The sequence below is a fragment of the Chiloscyllium punctatum genome, chromosome 38 (assembly GCF_047496795.1).
Source record: "Chiloscyllium punctatum isolate Juve2018m chromosome 38, sChiPun1.3, whole genome shotgun sequence".
Taxonomy (NCBI): Eukaryota; Metazoa; Chordata; class Chondrichthyes; order Orectolobiformes; family Hemiscylliidae; genus Chiloscyllium; species Chiloscyllium punctatum.
Genome location: NC_092776.1, coordinates 13,475,050 through 13,498,958, shown reverse-complemented (window position 1 = coordinate 13,498,958; position 23,909 = coordinate 13,475,050). Strand labels below are relative to the sequence as shown.

The 23,909-nt window shown below is 48.8% G+C and overlaps 1 protein-coding gene across 1 annotated transcript in view; it reads left to right on the top strand.

Moving 5' to 3' along the window:
- Positions 1 to 23,909, top strand: part of dnmbp (dynamin binding protein) — a 96,720-nt gene that overhangs the window by 27,877 nt on the left and 44,934 nt on the right. The window contains 1 exon segment of the mRNA XM_072557206.1: positions 9,491 to 11,140. Within this exon segment, the coding sequence (XP_072413307.1) occupies positions 9,491 to 11,140 (1,650 nt within the window).

Here is a 23,909-nt window from a genome sequence, read left to right as displayed (position 1 = left end):
TGGTCTTAAAGTTGGCGAGTCTACTACTATTGCAGGCAGTGTGTTCCATGTCCCTACTACTCACTGAGTAAAGAAACTACCGCTGCCATCTGTCCTATATCTTTAACCCCACAATTTAAAGCTGTGTCCCCTCGTGCTAGCCATCACCATCCTGAGGAAAAAGACTCTCGCTGTCCAACCTATCTAACCCTCTGATTATCTTATATGTCTCAATTTAAGTCACCCCTCAACCTCCTTTCTAACAAAATCATCCCAGGTCCCTCAGCCTTTCCTCATAAGACCTTCCCTCCATACCAGGCAACATGCTAGTAAATCTCCTCTGAACTCTTTCCAAAGTTTCCACATCCTTCCTATAATGTGGTGACCAGAACTGTACACGATACTCCAAATGTGGCTGAGTTTTGTACAGCTACAGAATGGTCTCATGGTTCTGAAACTCAATCCCTCTACCAATAAAAGCTAACGCACCATATGCCGCCTTAACCCTATCTACCTGGATGGCAACTTTCAGGGATCGTTGTACCTGGGCACCAAGGTGTCTCTGCTCATCTACACTACCAAAAGTCTTACCATTAGGCCTGTACTCTGCATTCCTGTTGCTCCTTCCAAAGTGAATCACCTCACACTTGTCCATATTAAACTCCATTTGCCACCTCTCAGCCCAGCTCTGCAGCTTACCTATGTCTCTCTGTAACCTATAACGTCCTCCTCGATATCCACAACTCTACTGACCTTGGTGTCATCTGCAACTTTACTAACCCATCCTTCGATCCCCTCATCCAGGTCACTTATCTAAAAGACAAACAGCAGTGGACCCAAAACAGATCCTTGCGGTACCCCACTAGTAACTGAACTCCAGGATGAATGTTTCCCATCCACCACCACCCCCTGTCGTCTTTCAGCTAGCCAATTTCTGATCCAAACCACTAAATCACCCTCAAACCCATGTCTTTGTGTTTTGTGCAATAGTCTACGTGGGGAATCTCATAAAATGCCTTACTGAAATCCATGTACACCACATCAACAGCTTTACCCTCATCCACCTGTTTAGTCACTCATTAAGGTTGTGAGGCAAGGCCTACCCTTCACAGAACAATGTTGACTATCCCTAATCAACTTATTCCTTATCTGTTATAACCCTTTCCAACACTTTACCCACAACCGAAGTAAGGCTCTCAGGTCTATAATTTCCAGGGTTGTCTCTACTCCCCTTCTTGAACAAGGGAATGACATTTGCTATCCTCTGGTCTTCTGGCAGTACTCCTGTAGACAATGATGACATAAAGTGGGCGGCACGGTGGCACAGTGGTTAGCACTGCTGCCTCACAGCGCCAGAGACCCGGGTTCAATTCCCGCCTCAGGTGACTCTCTGTGTGGAGTTTGCACGTCCTCCCCGTGTCTGCGTGGGTTTCCTCCGGGTGCTCCGGTTTCCTCCCACACTCCAAAGATGTGCAGGTCAGGTGAATTGGCCATGCTAAATTGCCCGTAGTGTTAGGTAAGGGGTAGATGTAGGGGTATGGGTGGGTTGCGCTTCGGCGGGGCGGTGTGGACTTGTTGGGCCGAAGGGCCTGTTTCCACACTGTAAGTAATCTAATCTAATCTAAAGATCAAAGCCAAAGGCTCAGCAATTTCTTCCTTGGCTTCCCAGAGAATCCTAGGATAAATCCCATCCGGCCCAGGGGACTTATCTACTTTCACACTTCCCAGAATTGCTAACACCACCTCCTTGTAAACCTCAATCCTGTCCTGTCCCTGTGTCTCAGTATTCACCTCGACCACATTGTCTCTTTCTAGTGTGAATACTGACAAAAAATATTCATTTAGTACTTCCCCTATCTCCTCTGACTCCATGCACGACTTCCCACTGTTATGCTTGATTGGCCTTGATTTTGCTCTAGTCATTCTTTTATACCTGATATACCTATGGAAAGCTTTAGGGTCTTTCCTGGCTAACTTGTAACTCTCAAGCACCCTAAATGAGCCTTCAAATCTCATCCTAACATAAGCCACCGCCTTCCTCTTGATAAAAGATTCAACTTCCTTAGTAAACCAAGGCTCCCACACTCGAAAACTTCATCCCTGCCTAATGGTACATACTAATCAAGGACCAACAGTAGCTGGTCCTTGAATAAGCTCCATATTTCAACTGTGCCCATTCCCTGCAGTTCCCTTCCCCATCCTATGCATCCTAAACCTTGCCTAATCGCATCATAATTGCCTTTCCCCAGCTATAACTGGAGCACGGGATGTCTGTAAATCCCCTGATTCCCCCACCCCACATGCCTGCCAAGAAATGAATCAGGGAGAACAGCGTCAAGCTGTCGCGTGCAATGATTCAAAGTCCCGTGAAACAAGGTCGGAAGGTTGCTTTTTACTGAGTCGCTGTGTGAGGGAGGCGTCCTCTGTCAGCCTCTCATTATGTTTGTTTTTGTTTGTGTGTAACTGAGGTCCCATTCCACAGTGGGCTTGTTTTGTATCTGAAGGAACTTGGCATCGCTTGGGTACTGTGAGAGACACAGACCCTATTGTGACTGTACAGCCCCCAGTCCACTCCCACCCAGCTGTGGCATCACTCCAAGGCCAGTTTACTCATCTGGAGCATGACGTGATCCCTAAACGCAGGGCCGAGGTTGTAAACTATTTCTGCTGCTGTATTCTTCCTCCTACGTAACTGTCCTTTCACAGAGGGGAGAGATCAGTGCCAAGTGTTGCTCACTGGAGTCAGAGGCCGGTGGATAAGTGGACCACGGTGTAGCTATAATCATTCTAGAGATGACCATCAGCCCCTTGAACCTGCTCCAGCTCGACAGGAAACAAAGACACTCTCTCAAGCCCGGTCTTGAAAGATCTAGTTTAAAGCCCAGAATGCAATACTTTCGTCAGGAGTTAGATTTCCAGATATTTCTTCACGCAAAAAGGGCAAGAGATGCTTCTCAGGATCTTAATAAAACCAAAAGAACTGCAGATGCTGTAAATCAGAAAAAAAGCAGAAGTTGCTAGAAGAACTCAGCAGGTCTGGCAGCATCTGTGCAGAGCAATCAGTTGATGGTTGGATTCAGTGACCCTTACTCAGAACCGAAGGGAAGGGTCATTGATCCGGACCTGCTGAGCTCTTCCAGCAATTTCTATTTTTTTTGATCCTTGGAATCTTCTTGGATACTATCGAAAGCCACCCCTTATGGCAGTGTCGTCTTGATCTGCACACTACCACCCACCCACCCAATCTAATCCCCCTCAGCGGTTTCTACACTAGCTGATGGAGAGGCTGGAGTGGTTTTCTTCTGAGGGGAGGAAGCTGAGGGGCACAGACAGCGTAGGTAGGAAGAAACTGTTTTCCCCTTCACTAGAGGGATCAATAACCTTTTGAGGAAAGGCGCAGGAGGTTTAGAGGGGATTTGAGGAAGAGCTATTCTGCCCAGAGGGTGATGGGCAAGACCATACCCGAAAGGGTGGTAGAGGCAAGAACGCTTTTTTTCTTAGGCTGTTTTAGATGATCTGTTGAACCGCTATAGGGTACAAAGCAACATACATGCCAAGTGTTGGAAACTGGGATTGGAATGTAAGATTCTAGATTCACAGCTAGATTAGAATCTGAGGAATGATGTGGAGGAGGTGGTGTTGGACTGGGTTAGACAGAAGTCACATGAAGCCAGGTTTGTTTGAAATCACAAGCTTTCAAAGCGCTGCTCCTTTGTCAGGCCGAGTGATGAAGGGGTACTGTTCAAATGAACCGGTTGGACTATAACCTGATATCATGTGACTTCTGACTTTCTTCTGAGGAAGGGTGACTGGATCCCTTCTCTCTCCTCTTCTTCCCCCCGCCCCCCCTCCGCCTCCTTCTCTTCTTTCCCCCCCCCGCCTCCTTCTCTTCTTCCCCCCCCCGCCTCCTTCTCTTCTTCCCCCCCCCCCCCGCCTCCTTCTCTTCTTCCCCCCCCCGCCTCCTTCTCTTCTTTCCCCCCCCGCCTCCTTCTCTTCTTTCCCCCCCCGCCTCCTTCTCTTCTTCCCCCCCCCGCCTCCTTCTCTTCTTTCCCCCCCCCGCCTCCTTCTCTTCTTTCCCCCCCCCCGCCTCCTTCTCTTCTTTCCCCCCCCGCCTCCTTCTCTTCTTTCCCCCCCCGCCTCCTTCTCTTCTTTCCCCCCCCCCACCTCCTTCTCTTCTTTCCCCCCCCCGCCTCCTTCTCTTCTTTCCCCCCCCCGCCTCCTTCTCTTCTTTCCCCCCCCGCCTCCTTCTCTTCTTTCCCCCCCCGCCTCCTTCTCTTCTTTCCCCCCCCCGCCTCCTTCTCTTCTCCACCCCCCCCGCCTCCTTCTCTTCTCCACCCCCCCCGCCTCCTTCTCTTCTCCACCCCCCCCGCCTCCTTCTCTTCTCCACCCCCCCCCGCCTCCTTCTCTTTCTCCACCCACCCCACCCCACACACGCACATTCCTGACGAAGGTTTATGCCCGAAATGTTGACTCTCCTGTCCCGCGGGTATTGCCTGACCGACTGAGCTTTTCCAGCGCCACACCTTTTGACTGCTCTCCAGCATTTGCAGTCCTTGCTTTTTTCCAATTTCCAGGCCCTGATGCCCTTCTCTTGTATCCAGCCCTGCTTACATCATCTATCATCCCTTCCTTTTGACACCAAGATTTAAAAAAAAAAGCAGCTCCTGGATAATGTTCAGCAGGTCAGGCTGCATGTGGCGAGAGAAACAGGTAATCATAGAGTCGTAAAGATCTACGACACGTAAACAGACCTTTGCTCCATCTCATCCCCTACAGATATCTCAACTCAATCTAGTCCCATTTGCCAGCACGTGGCCCATGTCTCTCTCAACCCTTCCTATTCATATACCCATCCAGATGCCTTTTAAATGTTGTTATTGTATCAGCGTCCACCACTTCCTCTGGCAGCTCATTTCATACAATCGCCACCCTCTGGGTGAAAATATTGCCCCTTAGGTCTCTTTTATATCTATCTACTCTCACCCTAAGCCTAGCCCTCTAACTCTTGACGCCCCCACCCTAGGGAAAAGACCTTGTCTATTTATCCTATCTATGCCCTTTATGATTTTATAAACCGCTATAGTGTCACCCTTCTGTCTCTAAGCTCCAGGGAAAACAGCCTCAGCCTATTCAGCGTCACCCTATAGCTCAAGCCCTCCTAACCTGGCAACATCCTTGTAAATCTTTTTTGAACCCTTTCAAGTTTCACAACATCCTTCCAATAGGAGGGAGACCATAATTGCGAGCAATATTCTAAAAGTGACCTAACCAATGTCCTGTACATCTGCAACATGACCTCCCAACTCCTATACTCATACTCTGACCAGTAACAGCAAGTATACCAAACGTCGCCTTCACTATCCTATCTATCTGCGACTCTACTTTCAAGGAACAATGAACCTGGACTTTGTTCAGCAACACTCCCCAGGACCTTACCATTAAATGGATAAGTCCTGCTCTGATTTGCTTCTCCAAAATGCAACACCTCACATTTATCCAAATTAAACTTTATCTGCCACTGCTTAGCTCATTGACCCATCTGATCAAGATCTCATTGTACTCTGAGGTAACCTTCTTCTCTGTCCACGACACCTCCAATTTTGGTGTCATCTGCGAACTTACTAATTGTCCGTTTAGATTTATGATCTTTTGCCTTAAGAGCTGTGACTGGTTTGGGAAACATTGTGACTGTGGGTCAGTTAGTGCTATGAACACCAGAGGGCAGTCTATCCTTGGGGGAAAGGCCTGAGATTCGTTTTGATGAGCTATTTCATTGAATCTCTGAAATTTCCCAAACATTCCTGTCCCAGAGAGAGAACAGGCTTGGGTCTTAATTGTTTCCCTTGGACTCCTGGTGGAAGGGGATGTGAATGACTGACTGGGTTTAGCTGTCCACAGTCAAACCGCCACACTCCATGTCCTGCCTTTCTCACCTGCGCTGGCTGGTTGGATGGACAACTGGAAGGAATTCTTCTGCTTATCCTTCATTCAGTGCCCTATCACAGGTCACCCCCAAGGGAGTGGTTAATGATGATGGATGACTTCCACCACCCCCAAACATCTCCACCTCTGTCTCCTTTTAGGTCACTGTTAAGAGATGAATGTGATGAGAAAATGGGATTGAGTTGTTAGAAAATCATGTGGGGAATGGATAGTGAATCAGCAAGGTCTTTTTTTCCTGGGATGGGGGAGTCCAGAACCAGAGGGCATTGGCTCAGGGTGATAAGGGAATGGTTTTTTCACAAAGGGGGTGCGTGTATGGAATGAGCTGCCAGAGGAGCTGGAGGCTGGTACAATTACAACATTCAAAAGGCATCTGGATGGGTATGTTAATAGGAAGGGCTTAGAGGGTTATGGGCCAAGTGCTGGCAAATGGGACTAGATTAGGTTAGGGTATCTGGTCAGCATGGACCGAAGGGTCTGTTTCCATGCTGTATATCTTTGACTCTAAGATATAATCTTTGTCTATAAGATATAATCACCAGCAGAGAGGGAATGGACTGAATGAGCTACTTTTGGACCTGTTTAATATTTCATCACCTGAAAGCTACCAAGTAGTCCCCCATCCTAATATCTCCCTTGTCTCCACATTTCAATTTCAACTGATGCCCACTGGATTACAGGATAGGTTAATGGAGTGCGTGGAATGCTCTTCAGAGGGTCAATGTGGATTCAATGGGCCGAATGGCCTACTTCCACACTGTAGGGATTCTATAATTGTTTGAAGCACCTTGGAATGTTTTGTAACACCAAGAACAAAGCATTACTATTGTCGGTAAAACCATGCTAGTTTATAGGAGTAGACCATCCAGCCCCTCCACCCCACTCCGCTATTCAATCAGATCATAGTTCATCTGATTTCCTCCATATTCCAGCCTCTTCCCACCATCCTCTTCCTCCTTTCTCTTTTCCCCCCCCCCCATCTCCCCCCCACTCCCCCCGACTCTCTGACTCTTCTTGCTTATTAAGAATCTCTTGCTACCTCTGCCTTAGAAATTTTCAAAGACTCTGCTTTTACCACTTTTTATTTTTCAGGAAGAGTTCCAAAGACTCATGACCCTCTGGGAAGGTGCGGGGGTGGGGGAGGGGGGGGGGGGAAGAAGGAGGAGAGAGAGAGGGAGAGAGAAATTCTCCTGTGCGAGCTTTGATTTTTAAACCCGAGTTCTTGTTTTCCCATACACTAAGACATCCTCCCTATGTCGACCTGTCAAACACTCCCTCAGTATCAGATACGTTTCCATCAGGTTGCCTCTTAGTTTTCTAAACTCCAATGGATACAAGCCAAGCCTGTCCAACATTTCCTCATAAGAAATCTATCCAGTCCAGGTATTAGTCTGGTAAACCTTCTCTGAACTGCTTTCATAGCACTTACATCTTTCCTTAAATAAGGTGACCAGTTCTGTACATGATACCCCAAATGCAATCAAAGAATCTCTACAGTGTGGGAGCAGGCCATTCAGCCTATCCAGTCCACACCAACCCTCTGAAGAGCATCCCACCCATCCTCCCCCTCCGTTTCTTTAACCCGTTTCCCGTGGCCAACTCAATTAACTGCACATCCCTGGACTGTGGGAGGAAAGCCCACACAGACAATGGGAGAATACGCAAACTCTTCACAGATAGTCGCCCGAGGGTAGATTCGAACCTGGGTCCCTGTCACTGTGAGGCAGCAGTGCTAACCACTGAGCCACCATGCTCTGCACACCTGAAGCATAACCTGCCTACTTTTGTATTCCGTTTCATCCACAATAAGCAATAATCTTATAAAGGTTTTCCTAATGACTTGCTGCACCTGCGTACTAATCCTATGTAACTTGTGTACGAGGGCACCCTATTCCTACTACATCTCAGAACTCTGGAATCTCTCACCATTCAGATCATTTGCTTTTTTTTTTCATTCGTCCTGCCAAAACGGATCATTTTACATTTTCCATCATTTATGCTCCATTTGATAGTGGGTAAAGATCTGTGTGAATCTCTTTGGAGCTTGTGTATGACCTCTTCTATAACTTACTGTCTTTGTGTCGTCAGCAAACTTAGCTGCTAATCCTTCAGTCGCTTCATCCAATCGGTTTATATAAAAATGTGAGGCTCCAGCAGCGGCAAACCTTCTCAGAGGAAAGGCTGAGCAGTTTGGGTCAGTATTTATTGGACTTTAGAAGAATGAGAGGAGGCATTATTGAAATAAAGCTGGATGGACGCTAACAGGATGTTGGCTCCTTCAGAGAGAATGTAACTAATGTACACAGTTTAAAAAAGGGGGTCTTAAATTATAATGGAATGAGCTGCCAGAGGAAGTAGTGGAGGCTGGTACAATTGCAACATTTAAAAGACGTTTGGATGGGTATATGAATAGGAAGGGTTTGGAGGGGTATGGGCCAAGTGCTGGCAGGTGGGACTAGATTGGGTTGGGATATCTGGTCGGCATGGATGGGTTGGACCGAATGGTCTGTTTCCATGCTGTACATCTCTGACTCTAAGCAAATAAGAATGATGAACCTCTTCCCCCTCTCCCAGCCCCAAGGAGTTCTCCTCTTTATAGCCACGGAAGTGGGTCCCATGAAGATATTTAAGAATGCGTTTGACAGAATTCTGATCAGCGTTCGAGGATAATGAGAGCTGAGCAGGGAAGTGGACTGGTGGCCTCGATCAGATCTTATTGAATGATAGAGTGGACATAAAGGGCTGAATGGCCTATTGATGGTGGTGTTCAAACAGCAATGTAGTAATGACCAGGTCATCTAATTTTTGTTGTTTTTTTTAAAATGACTGTTGAGCAATAAATGTTGACGGGGAGAATGTCCCTGCTCTTCCACAAAGTAGACACTGAAGAACCTTCTACAGCCATCAGAGAGGCAGGGCCTCAACACATTGCATTATTTGGAAGAGAGCACCTCTGACAGGACTGCACCTCCTCGGTACTGCACTGGATTCAGTGCTGGTGTCCCTGGAGTGGGACTTGAACCCATGATCTTCTGGCTCTGAGGTGGGAGTGCGAGCCATTTAGATCTTGGACAGAGCTGGGGAGGGTCAGGAGCGGGCGGGAGGAAGGAGAACAGAAGTTCTGCAGCAGAGTCTTAATACCTGATGTAAAGCCAAGTACTACAGATGTTAGACATCTGAACAAAGCATAGCAAGTGCTGGAGAAACTCAGCAGGTCTGGCAGCATCAGAGTAGAGAGAAACTGCTAATCTTTCACATCTGAGATGACACTTCAGAAATGTCAGGTGGTTTGGAAAAGTGGCGACTTTATACCAGAGGAGGAGCAAGTTGAATAGACGGAGAAGGGCATGCAAGGGCAAAATGCAAAAGGAGTGCTAATGGTGGTAGAGAAAAGATATAGATACAAGGTGGGTGTTAATAGCAGAAAATAGGTCTGCTCGCTTCAGAGTCAAAATGTTAAGTCTGCTTCTCTCCACGGACCTTCTGAGTTTCTTCACTTTGTACTTCAATACAGCTGTCCATTTGCTCATGACACCCATCTCTCTCTCTCTTTTTCCACCTCCCACAGGTGACATTGTGGTGGTTGAAGATTCTCCCGATGGGTACTGGCTCCGAGGACGCACTAACTGGGGCCTGTGTGGCACATTCCCTGCCTCCTGTGCCCGGGAGCTGCGCCTGTCATCCCGAGCCCGTGAGCTCTCCCGCAAGGTGGTGGGCGAGCTGCCTGATTACGGCCTTGGCCTGGCCCGGGCCCTCATGAGCCTCTCGGCCCAGCTGCCCGAGGAGCTGGACTTCACCGAGGGCGACCTCATCACCATCGTGGGGTTGCCCGAGCCTGGCTGGTACCAGGGAGAGCTGGACGGCAGGCGTGGGATCTTCCCTGAGGGCTTCGTCGAGCTGGTGGGTCCCCTGCAGACCCCTGAGGTGGACTCTAGCTCTGGGCCAGGGGGCTACGACGAAGTGGAGGAGGGTGTCGAGGAGGAAGGGGATGGCATTGAGGTGGAAGCCGAGGCAGAGGAAGGGGTGGGGGGTGTTGAGGAGGAAGATAGCATGGAGGGCTCGGCAGCACCAGGGGTTTACGTAGTGGCCCTGTATGATTTCCAGGCCCTGGAGCCTAAGGAGCTGGACTTTGTCAGGGGTGAGCGTATCAGGGTGACCGAGACATTGGAGGACGGCTGGCTCCAGGGGTCCGTAGGGGGTCGGACTGGGATCTTCCCATTCCGCTTTGTCAAACTGGAGGGGGATGCGCAGCTAGGGGACTTGGCGCAGCCCAACAGCAGACAGACAGTCCAGGGGTCAGCGTTCTCTGGGAGGGGAGCCCTCACTGGGCCAGCACTGACCCCTGAGCTGACAGAGACTCCCAGTGATCGCACTCAGGTGATCCCAGCTGGTCTAACGCCGAGCCAACCTGCCGCCTTCCAGGGTCAGGGGTCAGCGGAGATTTCTCACGTTCCGCTTGTACCGGCCGCTCGTGATGCAGAGCAGCTGAGGGGGGAGCGCGGGCAGGGCCTGGATTCAGGGGGTCAACAGGAGTCAGAGGTGAGGAGCTGGAGCCCCAGCCCGGTGACCCCACAGGGAGGTGGAGTTTGGCTGAGGGTAGAGGGGGCGGGGCCGGTCACCAGGGACGACCTGGACACCAAGTGCTCCGAACAGATCGAGGAGTTCAACCGCAGCCTGCCGGGAGGCCTGAGGTCAGAGGTCAGCCCACTATTCCGACGCCATTTCTCCATCTCGGACTACAACTCTGAGCAGGACGTGGCCAGCGGCTCCACTCGGAGCCCGGGCAGGTTCGCCAGGCCACCCCCTCCTCGCCCTCTGGCCTCTGCCCCCTCTTCGTCACCCCACCCTCCAGCGCGCTCCCTCCGCCCCTCCAGGCCCGCGCCCCTCCCCCCTCCCCACGCCGCCCACTCCCGCAAGGCGGACCCCTGCCCTCCAAGGACACCCCAGGCCAGACTGGCTGGGGGGGATCACCTGCTCCAGGACATGGGCAGGGACTCGGAAGATGTGCCCCTCCCCCGGGGGCCGAGCCCTGGCCCCCTGCTTTGTAGGATCCAGGAGCTGGAGTGGGACTTGGAGATGCACTACCAGACCCAGGATGCTCTGAGGGTCATGGCTGAGAGACCAGCGGAGGACAGTCTTCGTTCCGAAGCACTGGAAAACCTGGAATTCTGCTCCTATAAAATCAAGACGTTGGAAGGAGAGCTTCAGACTCTTAAAGGTAAGACCAGCCTCTCAAACTTCAATGATACAGCATCACCCTCAGCCATTCAGCCAGTCCTATTAAGAGCTGCCCAACCTGTCTCAATCTCATGCTCTCCCGTAAGCTCTGTAAATGTTTCCCCTTCAAATATTTGTCCAGTTCCCTTTTGAAACTTCCTATTAAGTGTGTGCCCATCACCCTTTCAAGCAGCATATTCCAGAACACCACAACTCGCTACATTTTCATAAGAAGTCTTCTCTCGGTTGGTTCTTTTACCAACCAGCTTCTATCGATCACCACCTGGTCGTTGAACCTCCTGTCACTGGAAGTAGATTCTCTTTAGAATGAAACTGTTGCTGGTTTTGAGCCTCTCCGTTAACTCTCCCTCTCTTACCTTCCCTGCTCTGAGGAAAAAAACCCCAGGTCTTTCAGTCCCTCCACTCAGGCCTCAATATCCTGTATTTCCTTCTCACTTTAAGAGTAATCTCAATCCCTCCCTGTGGGTTCCACATTCTCACCAGGGGGTTCTCCAGCATTTGTCTCTGTCTCTGTATCTCTGTTAGTTATTAACTGTGTGTGTGTGTGTGTGTGTGTGTGTGTGTGTGTCTCTCACTGTCTCTCTCTCCCCCTGTGTCTGTGTGTCTCTCTCTCTGTCTGTCTGTCTGTCTGTGTCTCTCTCTCTCTCTTTCTGTCTGTCTGTCTGTCTGTCTGTCTGTGTCTGTTAGTTATTGACTCTTGCTTGCTCTCTTTCTCCTATTCTGGTTGTTTGGGTGATGTATTAGGGAAAGCTGATTAGTGTATCACTATGTGCTGAGGTGGTCATTATGTGGTGTGTGTGTGTGTGTGCTGCTTGGTATTCCCAGGATTGCTGCTGGGGGAGGGCCACACAGTTCAGTCTCCAGAGTTGTGGACCTTGACCGACCTGTTGATTTGCTGCAAACCAGGGAAGTGTTTGGCGCTGGAGGAGGTGCCAGCTCATAGGGAGTGCCCTGGCTCCCATTCTTGAAGCACCTGTTTGCTTTCTTGTCCTGAGCCCTCCCGGTGTGCAGTTTGGGAGGAGCTTGGAAGGTGTCAGATCGCTCCGTGCTGAGCTGTGTTCACTCTGGGTAGAAGGGGGGGACTGTGCTGGGGTCTGGGCTTTGTTACACAGGCCACCTAGGGGGTGGGGAGGGCTAAGGAGAGGGCACTGTCTGTCTGCCTGGACTATGAAAGGGAACGTGCTGCTGGGCCAGCCTGCCCCGTACCCAGCTCACAGAATGGAGGATTGGGAATGTCGGGATTATCGGAGAGTTCCACTCGTAGAGACTGACTCCCTGACCAGGAACAGTTTGTACCGAAGGACAGCTCCAAGCAGTTTCCGGCGTTCTGAGATGGTGCTGCAGAGGAGGCAGGTTCGAGGTGAGGGTTTGACCAACTTTCCACTCTCACACACTCTTTTTCTGAATGTCTGTGTGTGTGTGTGTGTGTGTCTCTTTGCCCGTGTGTGTTTCTGCCTCCATGTATGTGTCTTGTTCCTTTTCATACTGTTTCACAGCTTCTTCTATGAGTGTTTGTTTGTGTCACACACCTACTTGGGTTAATCAGAGCTGCTTAATCCTGTGTGGTGCCAATTTGAAGAGTTTGTTTTTTAAATTGTAACTGGCTCTGCTGGCATTCCCTCCCCCCCCCCCCCCCCCCCCCCCTCCCCCCCCGCATAAATAAACTTCTGTTCGAAAGTGCTGCTCTCGCCAAGTACTGGTGCAGCAATACCTTGATTTTAAAACTGACTTCATTTTGAAATCTTCCTCTCATCCTGCCCCTCCCTGTTTCTCTAATCGCCCCCAGGCCCCTCTGAGATCTCTGCACTCCTCGAATTGCACATCCTGATTTTAATTAACCCCTCCCATCCTGGGGAGCCCTCCGCTGCCTGACCCCCACCTCGAGCTGTGGAATTTCCTCCATCACCAGGTCTCTGATTGCCCTGTTTAGCTCCGTGTCGGATTTTGCATTAAGTTGGTCGCCATGATTTGAAGGAGCCAGTGTTGGACAAAGTTGAAAATCACATGACACCAGAACTAGTGTTAGGTAAGGGGTAGATGTAGGGGTATGGGTGGGTTGCGCTTCGGCGGTGAGGTGTGGACTTGTTGGGCCGAAGGGCCTGTTTCCACACTGTAAGTAATCTAATCTTAAAAAAAACTATAACCTGGTGTTGTGACTTTTAGCATTAAATTGGGCTGAAGCTCTTTGGAAGTGCATGGGATTGTAAATGGAAGATGTTTTGCTGTATTTTCTCTTTCCTATGCATCTTGGATGGATGTAGACCCTGTTCTCCTTACTCCTCTCTGGTTCCACCTGGATTTGTAGTCCATAGGGGGAGGCAAATCACCCTGTGCTCAGGTCTCATTCTGTCTTTTTATTGCTCCCTTTGTTGCCCCAGCCCAGCTCCACCTGTACCTTCTCCAGTCTCTCCTGCAACTGCCCCCAATCTGTTCTCGTTCTTCGCCCCCCCCCCCCCCCTCCCCCACTCCCAGTCTCCCCATTCTGCCTCATTCCTTGATGTCTGCTCCCAGTTCTCTGTTATTCCTGAACACTCTGGCTCAGTCCAGCATTGATCGCTGACCCATTGCTGGGCTATGACAACAGGGAATGGGCAGTGTGGCCACACTGGGGGGGGTCCCAATCAAAAGCCCCTCCAGGGTAGTTTGGAAGGATGAGGGGGTAATCTCTTTTGAGGATTCTTCTCATTTTCGCTCAACATTGGCAAATGATGGTGAACACATCTGAGTGCATGAACAATGAGAGGGGAGGCAGTGGGGGAGATAGGGGATATGTGAGGGGCGAGGGTGAGTGTGCAGGGGACAGGTAGGGGGTTGAGGGAGTGGGGCCAGGTGTTTGGGCAGGGAAAGAGAGTGAGGGTAACAGGTCAGCATGGTCGGGTTGGACCAAAGGGTCTGCTTCCGTGCTGTACTTCTCTATAATTTAATATTGAGGGCGAAGGGGATATGGAGCTGGGTCATTTGTGGGGTTGAGGGGGATGGAGGGAGCAAGAGGAGGTTTGTGAAGAACAACTTCTCAGGAGAACACACCAAGATAATAAGAGACTTGCTCAGAAAAGGAGAGAAACAGTGAGTGCGTGAGACAGAGAGTTTGAAGTACAGAGGAAGACAGGAGAGTAAACCTTGATGGTCACAAAATCTAGGTCACTGCTTGAATGTTTGTGATGTATGACTGGACCTGATTCATTGGAACTCAGGGTGGAGGAGCAAGTATCAACTTCCTGGTATCTCCGCCTCCAAGTTTCAGTTGCGCTGAAAGTAAGTCTGGAATCCACAATCCTGACCGATTTTTAAATCAGTAGGTGAATCACTGACTAACGCAGGATAGGAGGGGGGCATTCCAGCCCATCAAGGATCTGCTAGAGGATCCTTTTATGATTAGACTCCCTACAGTGTGGAAACAGCCTATGTGGGGGGGCATTCCGATTTGTCTGACTCCTTTGTGCGCACTCAATGTTTCTGCAGCTTTTTGTCTCCAGTATTTGTCCCATTCCCTTTGGAAAGTTACAATTCCCCAGTGAACCTGTCGGTCGTGTGACTTCCTGTCCCTCAACGTTTCTGGCTGTTTGTTTTGCAGGGGGGTTTTCACCAGAGCACATCAGTACACACAGCTCTGTAAATCTGGACATAATTGGGAAAATGAGCTGCTACAGTAATGAGAGAGAGCGCGTGCGCTTCCATAGCGTCTTTTGTAAACACAGGGCATCACAGAGCCGTTGAAATCCACAGTCTCTGCTCTTCAGGCACACGCACCACGTGCATAATAACTGGACTCCAGTTGTTTTTAAAGCCCTCGCTCCTGTTGTACAGCAGGCCTGTAGAGCTGGCTAACATTTCCAATCTCTCTTGTACCCTCCACTCTCCAGCCATTCCAAATCTCTGCATGTCTTCGAGTCCGGCTTCTTGAGAATCCCAGATTTTCTTTGTTCTATCACCTGCAGCCTGCATCCTAATCTCAGGAATTCCCTCCCAAAGCCTCCAGAAAACAGAAGTGGTGCATGAAGTAGGCAAATGTGCAGGTGTGGGCACAGTTCACCGGGTAACTCTCTCTGAAAGAGCCAGCACAGGCTGTGAAGGGCTGAATGGTCTCCTGTAAGAGAACTAAAATAACTGTGTGGACGCTGAAAATCTGAAACAAAACAGAAATTGCTGGAAAGGCTCAGCAGGTCTGGGAGCGTCTGTGGAGAGAAATCAGAGTTAACGTTGCTGGTTCAGTGACCCAAGTGAACCTGAAAGATTAACTCTGATTTTCTCGACAGATGCTGCCAGATCTGCTGACCCTTTCCAGCTGTTTTGATCTACTGTAGGATTTCTGACAGGAGTTACTAACCCAAGAATGCGGCGAGTATATCCAGCAGGGCTTGGAGTGAAAGTAAAAAGGCACCTTGTGCTGTTTAGCGATGCCTAACTCCTGGGGCCTGGTACACTGTGTTCCTGCCTCCTTGATAATCTGCTTTTGAAATCTGATCTCCAAGCTGTTTAAAACTCATGCCTGCACTTAGTATTCATCAGGTGTAATTAATCTTCAAATCCTAACCCACCCCAGAAAGCAGCAAATGAAGGTCTTTGTTTTGTTTTGTTCCTCCTACTGCTGTGATGTAGGTTAATCTTAAGAGGCGCAAGTCCTTGCCAGCAACTCTCAATCACCCCTCACTCCCTCCACATGTGCCTTCAGCTGCCTGGACCCTCACCTCTGGATGGTGCAGTGGTCATATCACTGGAGTAATAATCTGGAGGGCCAGACTAATACTCTGCAGGCCAGGGTTCAATCTTCCTCCATGGTGGAATTTAAATTCAATCAAGAACATCTTTTGTTGCCCACAGGATGTGGATGTTACCAGCTGAACCAACATTTATTTGCCCATCCCTACTTGTCCTTGAGAAGGCAGCGGTAAGCTGTTTTGTCGATCCATTGCAGTCCATGTGCTGTGGGTAGACCCAATAATGCTACTGGGGAGACATGTTTGACCCAGTGACACTGAAGGAACAGTGATTTTATATTTCCAAGGCAGGATGGTGAGTAGCTTGTAGGAGAGTTCGTTCATGGTGGTGTTCCCATGTCCCTGCTGCCCTTGTCCTTTGATGCATTTGCCTGTGAGGTTTCTAGGTGCTGTGAGAGGAGTTTGAATTTCTGCAGTACATCTTGTAGATGGTTAGCAGCAATGTGTACTGAGTATCTGAGCTGGAGAGGGTGAGTGAGGTACCAAGTAAATAGGTTGTTTTCTCCTGGCTGGTGTTGAGCTTCTTTAATATTGTTGGGGCTGCACCCATCCAGCCAAGTGAGAGTACTCCCTCACCATCCTGACTTGTAGATGGTGGACAGGCTTTGGAGGTGACTTTCACACTGGATTCCGAGCATTTGACCTGTTTTTGTAATCCGTCTATGGTTAATGCTGATTCCAGCATTTTAGCAGTGCAAGCACCCACAATGGGGGTTATGTAACTGAGCATCAGAGGGTATTCGTTACGTTGTCTCCTGCTGGAGATGATCCTTCTCTGCCATTTGTGTGGTGCGAATGTTACTTGCCACTTATCAGTCCAGATCTTTCTGCACTTGGACATGGGCTGCATCAGTATCTGAGGAGTTGTGAGTGCAACTGAAGATTGTGCAATCCTCCGCAAACATCTGCACTTCTGATTTTATGGGGAAACAGCTGAAGATGGTTGGGGCTGAGGACACTATCCTGAGGAACTCCTGTCAAGATGTCCTGGAACTGAGGTGACTGACCTCCAACCATCTTCCTCTGTGCCAGGTAAACTCTACCCAGTGGAGAGAGTTTTTCCTAGCTTCCCATCCTCTCCAGGTTTTTGTTTTAGGACTTATTGATGCAATACTTGGTTAACTGTGGCCTTGATGTCAAGGGCAGTCACTCATACCTTGCCTTTGGGACTCTTTTTTTTTTATTATTCATGTTTGAACCAAAGCTGTTTTGAAATTGCAAGCTGAGTGACCCTGGTGAACCCAAACTGTGTGTCAGTGAGCAGGTCAGTGTCCTTTCAAGTGCTGCTTAATAGCACTGAGAGCGACACCTTCTGATAGAGAATAGACTGATGGAGCGGTACTTGGCTGGTTTGGATTTGTCCTGTTTTTCATTTACAGGGTATGCCTGGGAAATTTTCCACATTGTTGGTAGATGCCAGTGTTGTAACTGTACTGGAACAGCTTGGCCAGGGGAGTGGCAAGTTCTAGAGCACAAGTCTAGAATGGGTGGCAATGTGGCTCAGTGGTTAGCACTGCTGCCTCATAGCGCCAAAGACCTAGGTTCAATTCCAGCCTCTGGCAACTGTCAATGTAGAGTTTGCATATGCTCCCCGCTGTCAGTGTGGGTTTCCTCCTCGTGCTGTGGTTTCCTCCCACAGTCCAAAGATATGTAGGTCAGGTGAATTGGCCATGCCATAATGTTAGGTGCACTAGTCAGAGAGAAATGCGTCTGGATGGGTTACTCTTCAGATGGTCAGTGTGGACTTGTTTGGCTGAAGGGCCTTTTTTCACACTTCAGGGAATCTAACCTGCAGGGAAAGTCTTCAGTACCCTTCCTGGATTATTGACAGGGACTCTGGCCTTTATAGTGTCCAGGGTAATCTGCTGTACTTGTGTTGTCTGACCTGCATGTGACTCCAGACCCACAGCAAAGTGGCTGACTATTCCTCAGTGACTGAGCAAGCCACTCGCTTCACAGTCACTTGAGGATGGACAGTAAATTCTGGCCTTTCCAGCGACACCCATGTCCTTTGAAAGAATGAAGAAATTTACTTTCTGAAATCTCTCTCTGCTTCTGATTCCTTTTAAACCCTCCTTAAAACCTATCTCTTTGTGACCAAGTCTTCCCTCATGTGAGTCTGTCTAATCTTAGTTGCTAACCACTGCAATGAAACAACTTAGAATGCTTTACAAAACTAAAGGTGTCACATTGTTGTTGAAAGTTGTGACTGGTTGAGCTTGGTTTCTCACCGATCAGGAAGATGTTTGGATGCAGGTAATCCTGATTTCACTTTCACGTGCCTATGGAACTAGCCGCTGACACTTTGTGGTTAGGGTAAAGTGCTGTCACCAGTCTTCCTTTGAGTATTGTAACGGCCTGTTTCCTTAACAGTTCGATAAAGGGTGAGCCATTAATGAGTCTGAATAAGAAGAGGAATTTAATAACAACCAAAAGTACTGTGAATGCTGTAACTCAGAAACCAAAGCACACATTGCTGGAAAAACTCAGGTCTGGCAGCATCGGTGAAGAGAAATCAGAGTTAATGTTTCGTGTCCAGTGGCCGTTCCTCAGAACTCCGATCTGCTGAGTTTTTCCAGGAATTCCTGTTGCATGTGAAGATGAGGAAGTTTACTTTGAGATTTTGTTAGGTACAAGATACATTTAACTAGTCAGGTATAATTACTCAAGAATGTCCGAAGCCAAGAGTGAGACATCTGACCCCGTTGGCATCTTGACCTGGACTCCAAAAGTGGCCAACCTGATACGCTGTCCAACATGGACCCTGTCAGAACCATTGCTTTATACAACAAGCCTCTCCAATATCAACAAAAGGAGGAAGTCTCACCATCCTGTAGCACTTCTCAGTCCCTCAGGATACATTTCACAGCCAATGAAACATGATTGAAATATTGCTACAATGTAGGAAAGGTCGGAGCCATTCCTTTACACAGAAGGATCCCACCAAACATAATACACTGGGCGGATCATTTGTTTCTAAGTAATGGTAATTGAGATCTAAGTATTGACCAAGACACCAGGCAGAAGCCTCTTCCTTTTCCTTGAAATAGCGTCAAAGGATCTTTTATGTCCCCTTGGGCACGAACTGGCCTCAGTTTAATGTCTCACTTGGATTGTCAGCTGGACTTTGGGCTGAACTCTGAATGCAAATCAGTGACCACTGCCATCGAAAATGGCAAGGGGGTGGTAAATCCACAGAAACCCCACCACCCACTGGTTCCCTTCAAGCCACTCCCCAGCCTCACTTGGCAATATCTCACCACTCCTTCAGTATCACTGGGTCAGAGTCCTGGAATGCCCTCCCTTGCACTATGGGTGTGCCTAGACCCCTCACCCTGACCAATCCCAACCACCCCCAAAAACAAGACTGCAGCAGTTCAAGGTGGTACCCGCCACCAAATTCTCGAGGGCAATTAGAGATGGATATCCTTACCATCGAGTGCAATGAATCCTCACCAAACCCCTCTCTGAGATGGTGGGACTGCCCTAACAGGTGACTGGGCCTGCATTCACTAAACTTTAGAAGAATGAGAGGTGATCTCGCTGAGACTCCTTTCAATTATACAAGGTTCAGCCTGGTAGATACAGGGAGGATATTTCCCTCTGTCAGGCTGTGGGTCCAGAGCTAGGGGACACAATCTCAGAATAAGGAGCAGGCTCTATGGGAGATTTAGATAAGGTAGAGCTTGTTTGTTCAGGATGTGGTAAATCTCTGGTGGCCTCTACCTAGAGGCCAGTGCAAGAACCGTCACTAAGTCTAAGACAAATATCTAATTGATAACACTAAGGGATCTGGAGACAGTATGGGCAGGTGGCATTAAGCAGATGATCAGTGCTTTAATTGAATGGCAGAGCAAACTTGAGGCTGAATGGCCTACTCCTCCTCCTCCTTGTCTTCCCTCACAATCAACCAAAGGCAATGTGAATTTTCACTGGAATGCTCACGATACACCTGACCATGCCTATGTTATTAAATTATCCAACACCCAGTGCTGGAGGAGCAAAACCTTCCTCTGGTTAAATAGTTTGAAAACAGGAACCATTCTTTTCAGCCTCGGTCCAAATTCCATTCCCTAGCTACCCACTGCACCTGTATCTCCGGTGCTGGTTCAGAGGTAATGCCAGTCTAACCCAATAACCATCTCTGATCTCATTTTGTGCCATCACCAGGACCACCCATCTCTTCCATCTCAACGTTGCCTACTTCTCCTATCTTCATTAACTAACTGTTGGGACCGTGGTCGGAGGACTTATCTCCCCCACAGCCGGTTATTCTAGCACGTTCACTGGCTGCACTCTCATGTTCTACCCCCTGCAATCTTGAGCTCATCCAAGATTCTGCTCCCTCTGTCATAACATGCAGCCAATCCCATTCCTGACTGCTCACTGACTCTCTCAGACTCCCACAGAGGCACTTTTAAAATTCTAATGCCATTGATCAAATCCTTCTCTCTCTCTCTCTCTCTCTCTCTCTCTCTCTCTCTCTCTCTCTCTCTCTCTCTCTCTCTCTCTCTCTCTCTCTTCCCCCCCAACCTCCACCTCTGTAACCTTCTCCAGTCCTACAACCTCCAAGATCCCTAAGGTTCACCAACTCTGACCTGTTGACTAACCCCAGTGTTCATCGCTGCACCCATGGAGATCATGCCTTTGACTTGGGGGCCAAGCTCTTGCAATTACTTTGTCCCCCTTGAAGATGTTCCTTTTAAAGCTTGCCCTGTTATCTCTAGTGTTCCTTTTGTGTCAGATTTTTAAATGCTCCCAGGATGCTGCAAGAAGTCTGCTTCTGTCAAAGACACTATACAAGGTCAAGTTGTTGAATGTACTTTGAAAGTGATCTGCGCCCACAGTGTGTGTGCTCCAGAGATACATGCAGGACCATGGCAGTAACCTGGACTAGCCTCTGTTGATTGCAAGGTAAAAACAGCCATGTGAACAAATGTTCCCTCTGCCTCTGGCAGCAGGAGTGTAGGGTGTGCCACCTAACTGCTGCTGTTATCAATTGGTCTTATCATAGCAGTTAGACTCTGACAGCGGGCTATTGCCCTGGATTTTTACCAGTTTTTGGGAGGGTGAAGGTGATTTCCCCTTGTGGTTGGAGGAAGCTAGTTGGACTGTTACTGTATGCAGCTGTACTGGTGTGTGCAGTGTTCCAGATCAGGTTGTTACAGAATTAGAATTAGATTTTATTCTTATGTGTACTCAGGTACGAGGATACAGGAGTACAGTGAAAAGTGTATAATGTCACCATTCCCGACACCATTTTAGACCCTTAGTAGAAAAGTAAGGAAATATAGTGGAAAGTTTAAAGTCCTCCTTAGTGTAACGTAGACAAAGGAACAAAGTTAAAAGTTCAACGTTGCAGTCCTTCTCAAGTGCTTAGCCAGGCTGGGCTCTCACTCCCTACAAGGTCTCCATCTCACCACACTCGATGCCCACATCAGATGCCGAGAGATCTCAGGCTGCCACGCGACCTCTGCTGGGTTCCCCTGGACATGTGCGTGTGTGCTGGAGTGATTCCTGGGAGAGGTTTGCGAAGACGCCAGCTGAAACACCAATCCATCTGGGGGGGCTGCGATGCCACCTGCGGTTGAGCAGCCTGCAGAGGCCACCTTGGAAAAGAGCCAGTTAGATAGGGTGCTACTGACAGGGAGGCTAATTGCCTGTCATACTGCCCCAGGAGTAGGCTGAAGGTTTCAGTGTATCGGCAGATATCAGTTGGTCACTGCCACTACCCTGCAAGGGGGGGGGGGGGGGGGGGAGAATGTGCGCACAGGAGGAGTGTTGGGGTGGGGGGTGGGGGGGAGAGGGGCAGTGCATTCAGAAAGAGCCACCTCCGGCTGATGAGACCTGATTGTTAGACTTAGGACAACCATTGTCCATGACAATGGGAGAGTCACAGATGTACACATGGAAACAGACCCTTCGGTCCAACTTGTCCATGCTGGCCAGATATCCTCAATAAATCTAGTCCCATTTGCTAGCAATTGGCCCATATCCCTCATCTCTCTAAACCCTTCCTATTAATGTACCCATTCAAATGCCTTTTAAATATTGTAATTGTATCTGCCTCTACCACTCCCTCTGGCAGCTCATTCCTAAACACATACTACCCTCTGCATGAAAGAAGTTGCCCCTTAGGTCCCTTTTAAATATTTCCCCTATCACCCTAAACCTATGCCCTCTAGTTCTGGACTCCTCCTCCCACCCAGGAAAAAGACCTTGTCTATTTATCCTATCCATGCCCCTCATGATTTTATAAACCTCTGAGGTCACAACTCAGCCTCCAACTCTCCAGGGAAAACAGCCCTGGTCTACTCAACCTCTCCCTATTGCTCAAACCCTCACACTCAATTCTACCAAGGCCAGATTGAAACATAACATCAGTGTAACAAGCTACTGAAAGACTTGCATTTCTTGAGCGACTTTCACAAACTCAGCCTGTGCCAGAGCAGTGTGATGTCAATAAATACTCACTTCATCAAAGTTTGGACTGGTAATCCAGGCTGACACTTCAGCACAGGGCTGAGGGGGACCCGTCCTGTCAGAGGGTCAGCGCTGAGAGAGCGCCACAATATTGGAGGGTCAGCGCTGAGGCGCAAGTGTCCGATGCGAGGGTCAGTGCCAGGGCAGTACCGCGTTGTTGCACAGGGTCTTTTGAACAAGATGTTAGACCAAAGCACCATCTTTGTGCTGAGGTAGATATTAAAGACCTCATGTCACTTTTGAAAAAAAAGCCAGAGTTTCGGGCTGAGAGAGAACAATTCCCCAGCAATAACTCCTCTGGCAAGAATGGGAGGATCTTCAAACGAACCTCTTTGTTGTAGCCAAAGCCCTAAATGTTTGGGGGGATGGCCTTCCACAGAATTGCCTGTAATGGGCCGGGCAATGTGTAAAGAGGGCTGGAAACGCTGTCCTGCACGTTCTCAAGTGGCCACAAGAGAATAAAGGCAAGCCTTCAAAAGGAGTGTCCGAGTCTTTCTCAAGTGCGGCCGCATTGACATTAATAACTGGGATGCTTTTGTTACCAATCATTCAAAATGGTGGCAACCTGTACGTCAAGTTGCATCTTGTGGTGATTCCCAACACCTTAATGAGAACACAGACAGGAAAGGAACTGAATTCTGCAGCCCAGATCCCACTGCCTCATGGGTTGTGAAGGGATAGTTCAAGGGAGATCAAGGATAAAACTGGGAACGTTTAAGCAACTAACTGTACAAGGTGCTGACTAGACCGCATCCGGCGTACTGAGAGTGGTTTTGGCTTCCATATTTCAGGAAAGAGATTATTTTATTGGAGGCAGATCAGAGCAGTTTTATTAAGACGATCCTCGGTAAGTCAGGGATTTTCTTTATAATCAAAGCCTAAACAGTTTAGGATTCAACTCAGTGGGGTTTAGAAAAAATTAGAGATGATCTCATTGAAATATACAGGATTCTTAAAGGGTTTGACAGGGTAAATGCTAAGAGGATATTCCCCTCATGGGAGAGCCTAAGGCCAGAGGTCACAGTCTCAGAATAACGAGGTGCCAAGAGGAATTTGAGTTGTGAGTCAATGGAAGTCCTTCTCACGGAGAGCTGTGCGGGTAGAGTCCTTGTGTATATTTAAGGCTGAGGTAGATTCTTGATCAGTCGGGAATCGAGGGTTATGGGGAAAACACAGGAAAGTGGGCATAAGTCGTGTCAGATCCACCGTGATCGTATTGAATGACAGAGCAGGCTCGAGGGGCTGAATGGCCAACTCCTGTTCCTATTTCTTATGATCTTCCATCCTGCTCCTTGTTCTCAAAGATCTGAATCAGTCTGTCTGTCACATGATGACCTACAGCAGAAACCCACAAACTCAAATCAAGGAATAGCTGCCATTGTTGTCTGTAAAGGCTTTTGGATTATGTACTGGTTATGGAAGGTGCTATACAAATGCAAGTGCCTTCTTTCCACATCTTTTTTCACCCCTCCCTCACTCCCTTTATTCCCTGCCCCCAGCTCCCTACCTGTACCAGATGCTTTTTACTGTTTCTAAAAAAAGTGTCCT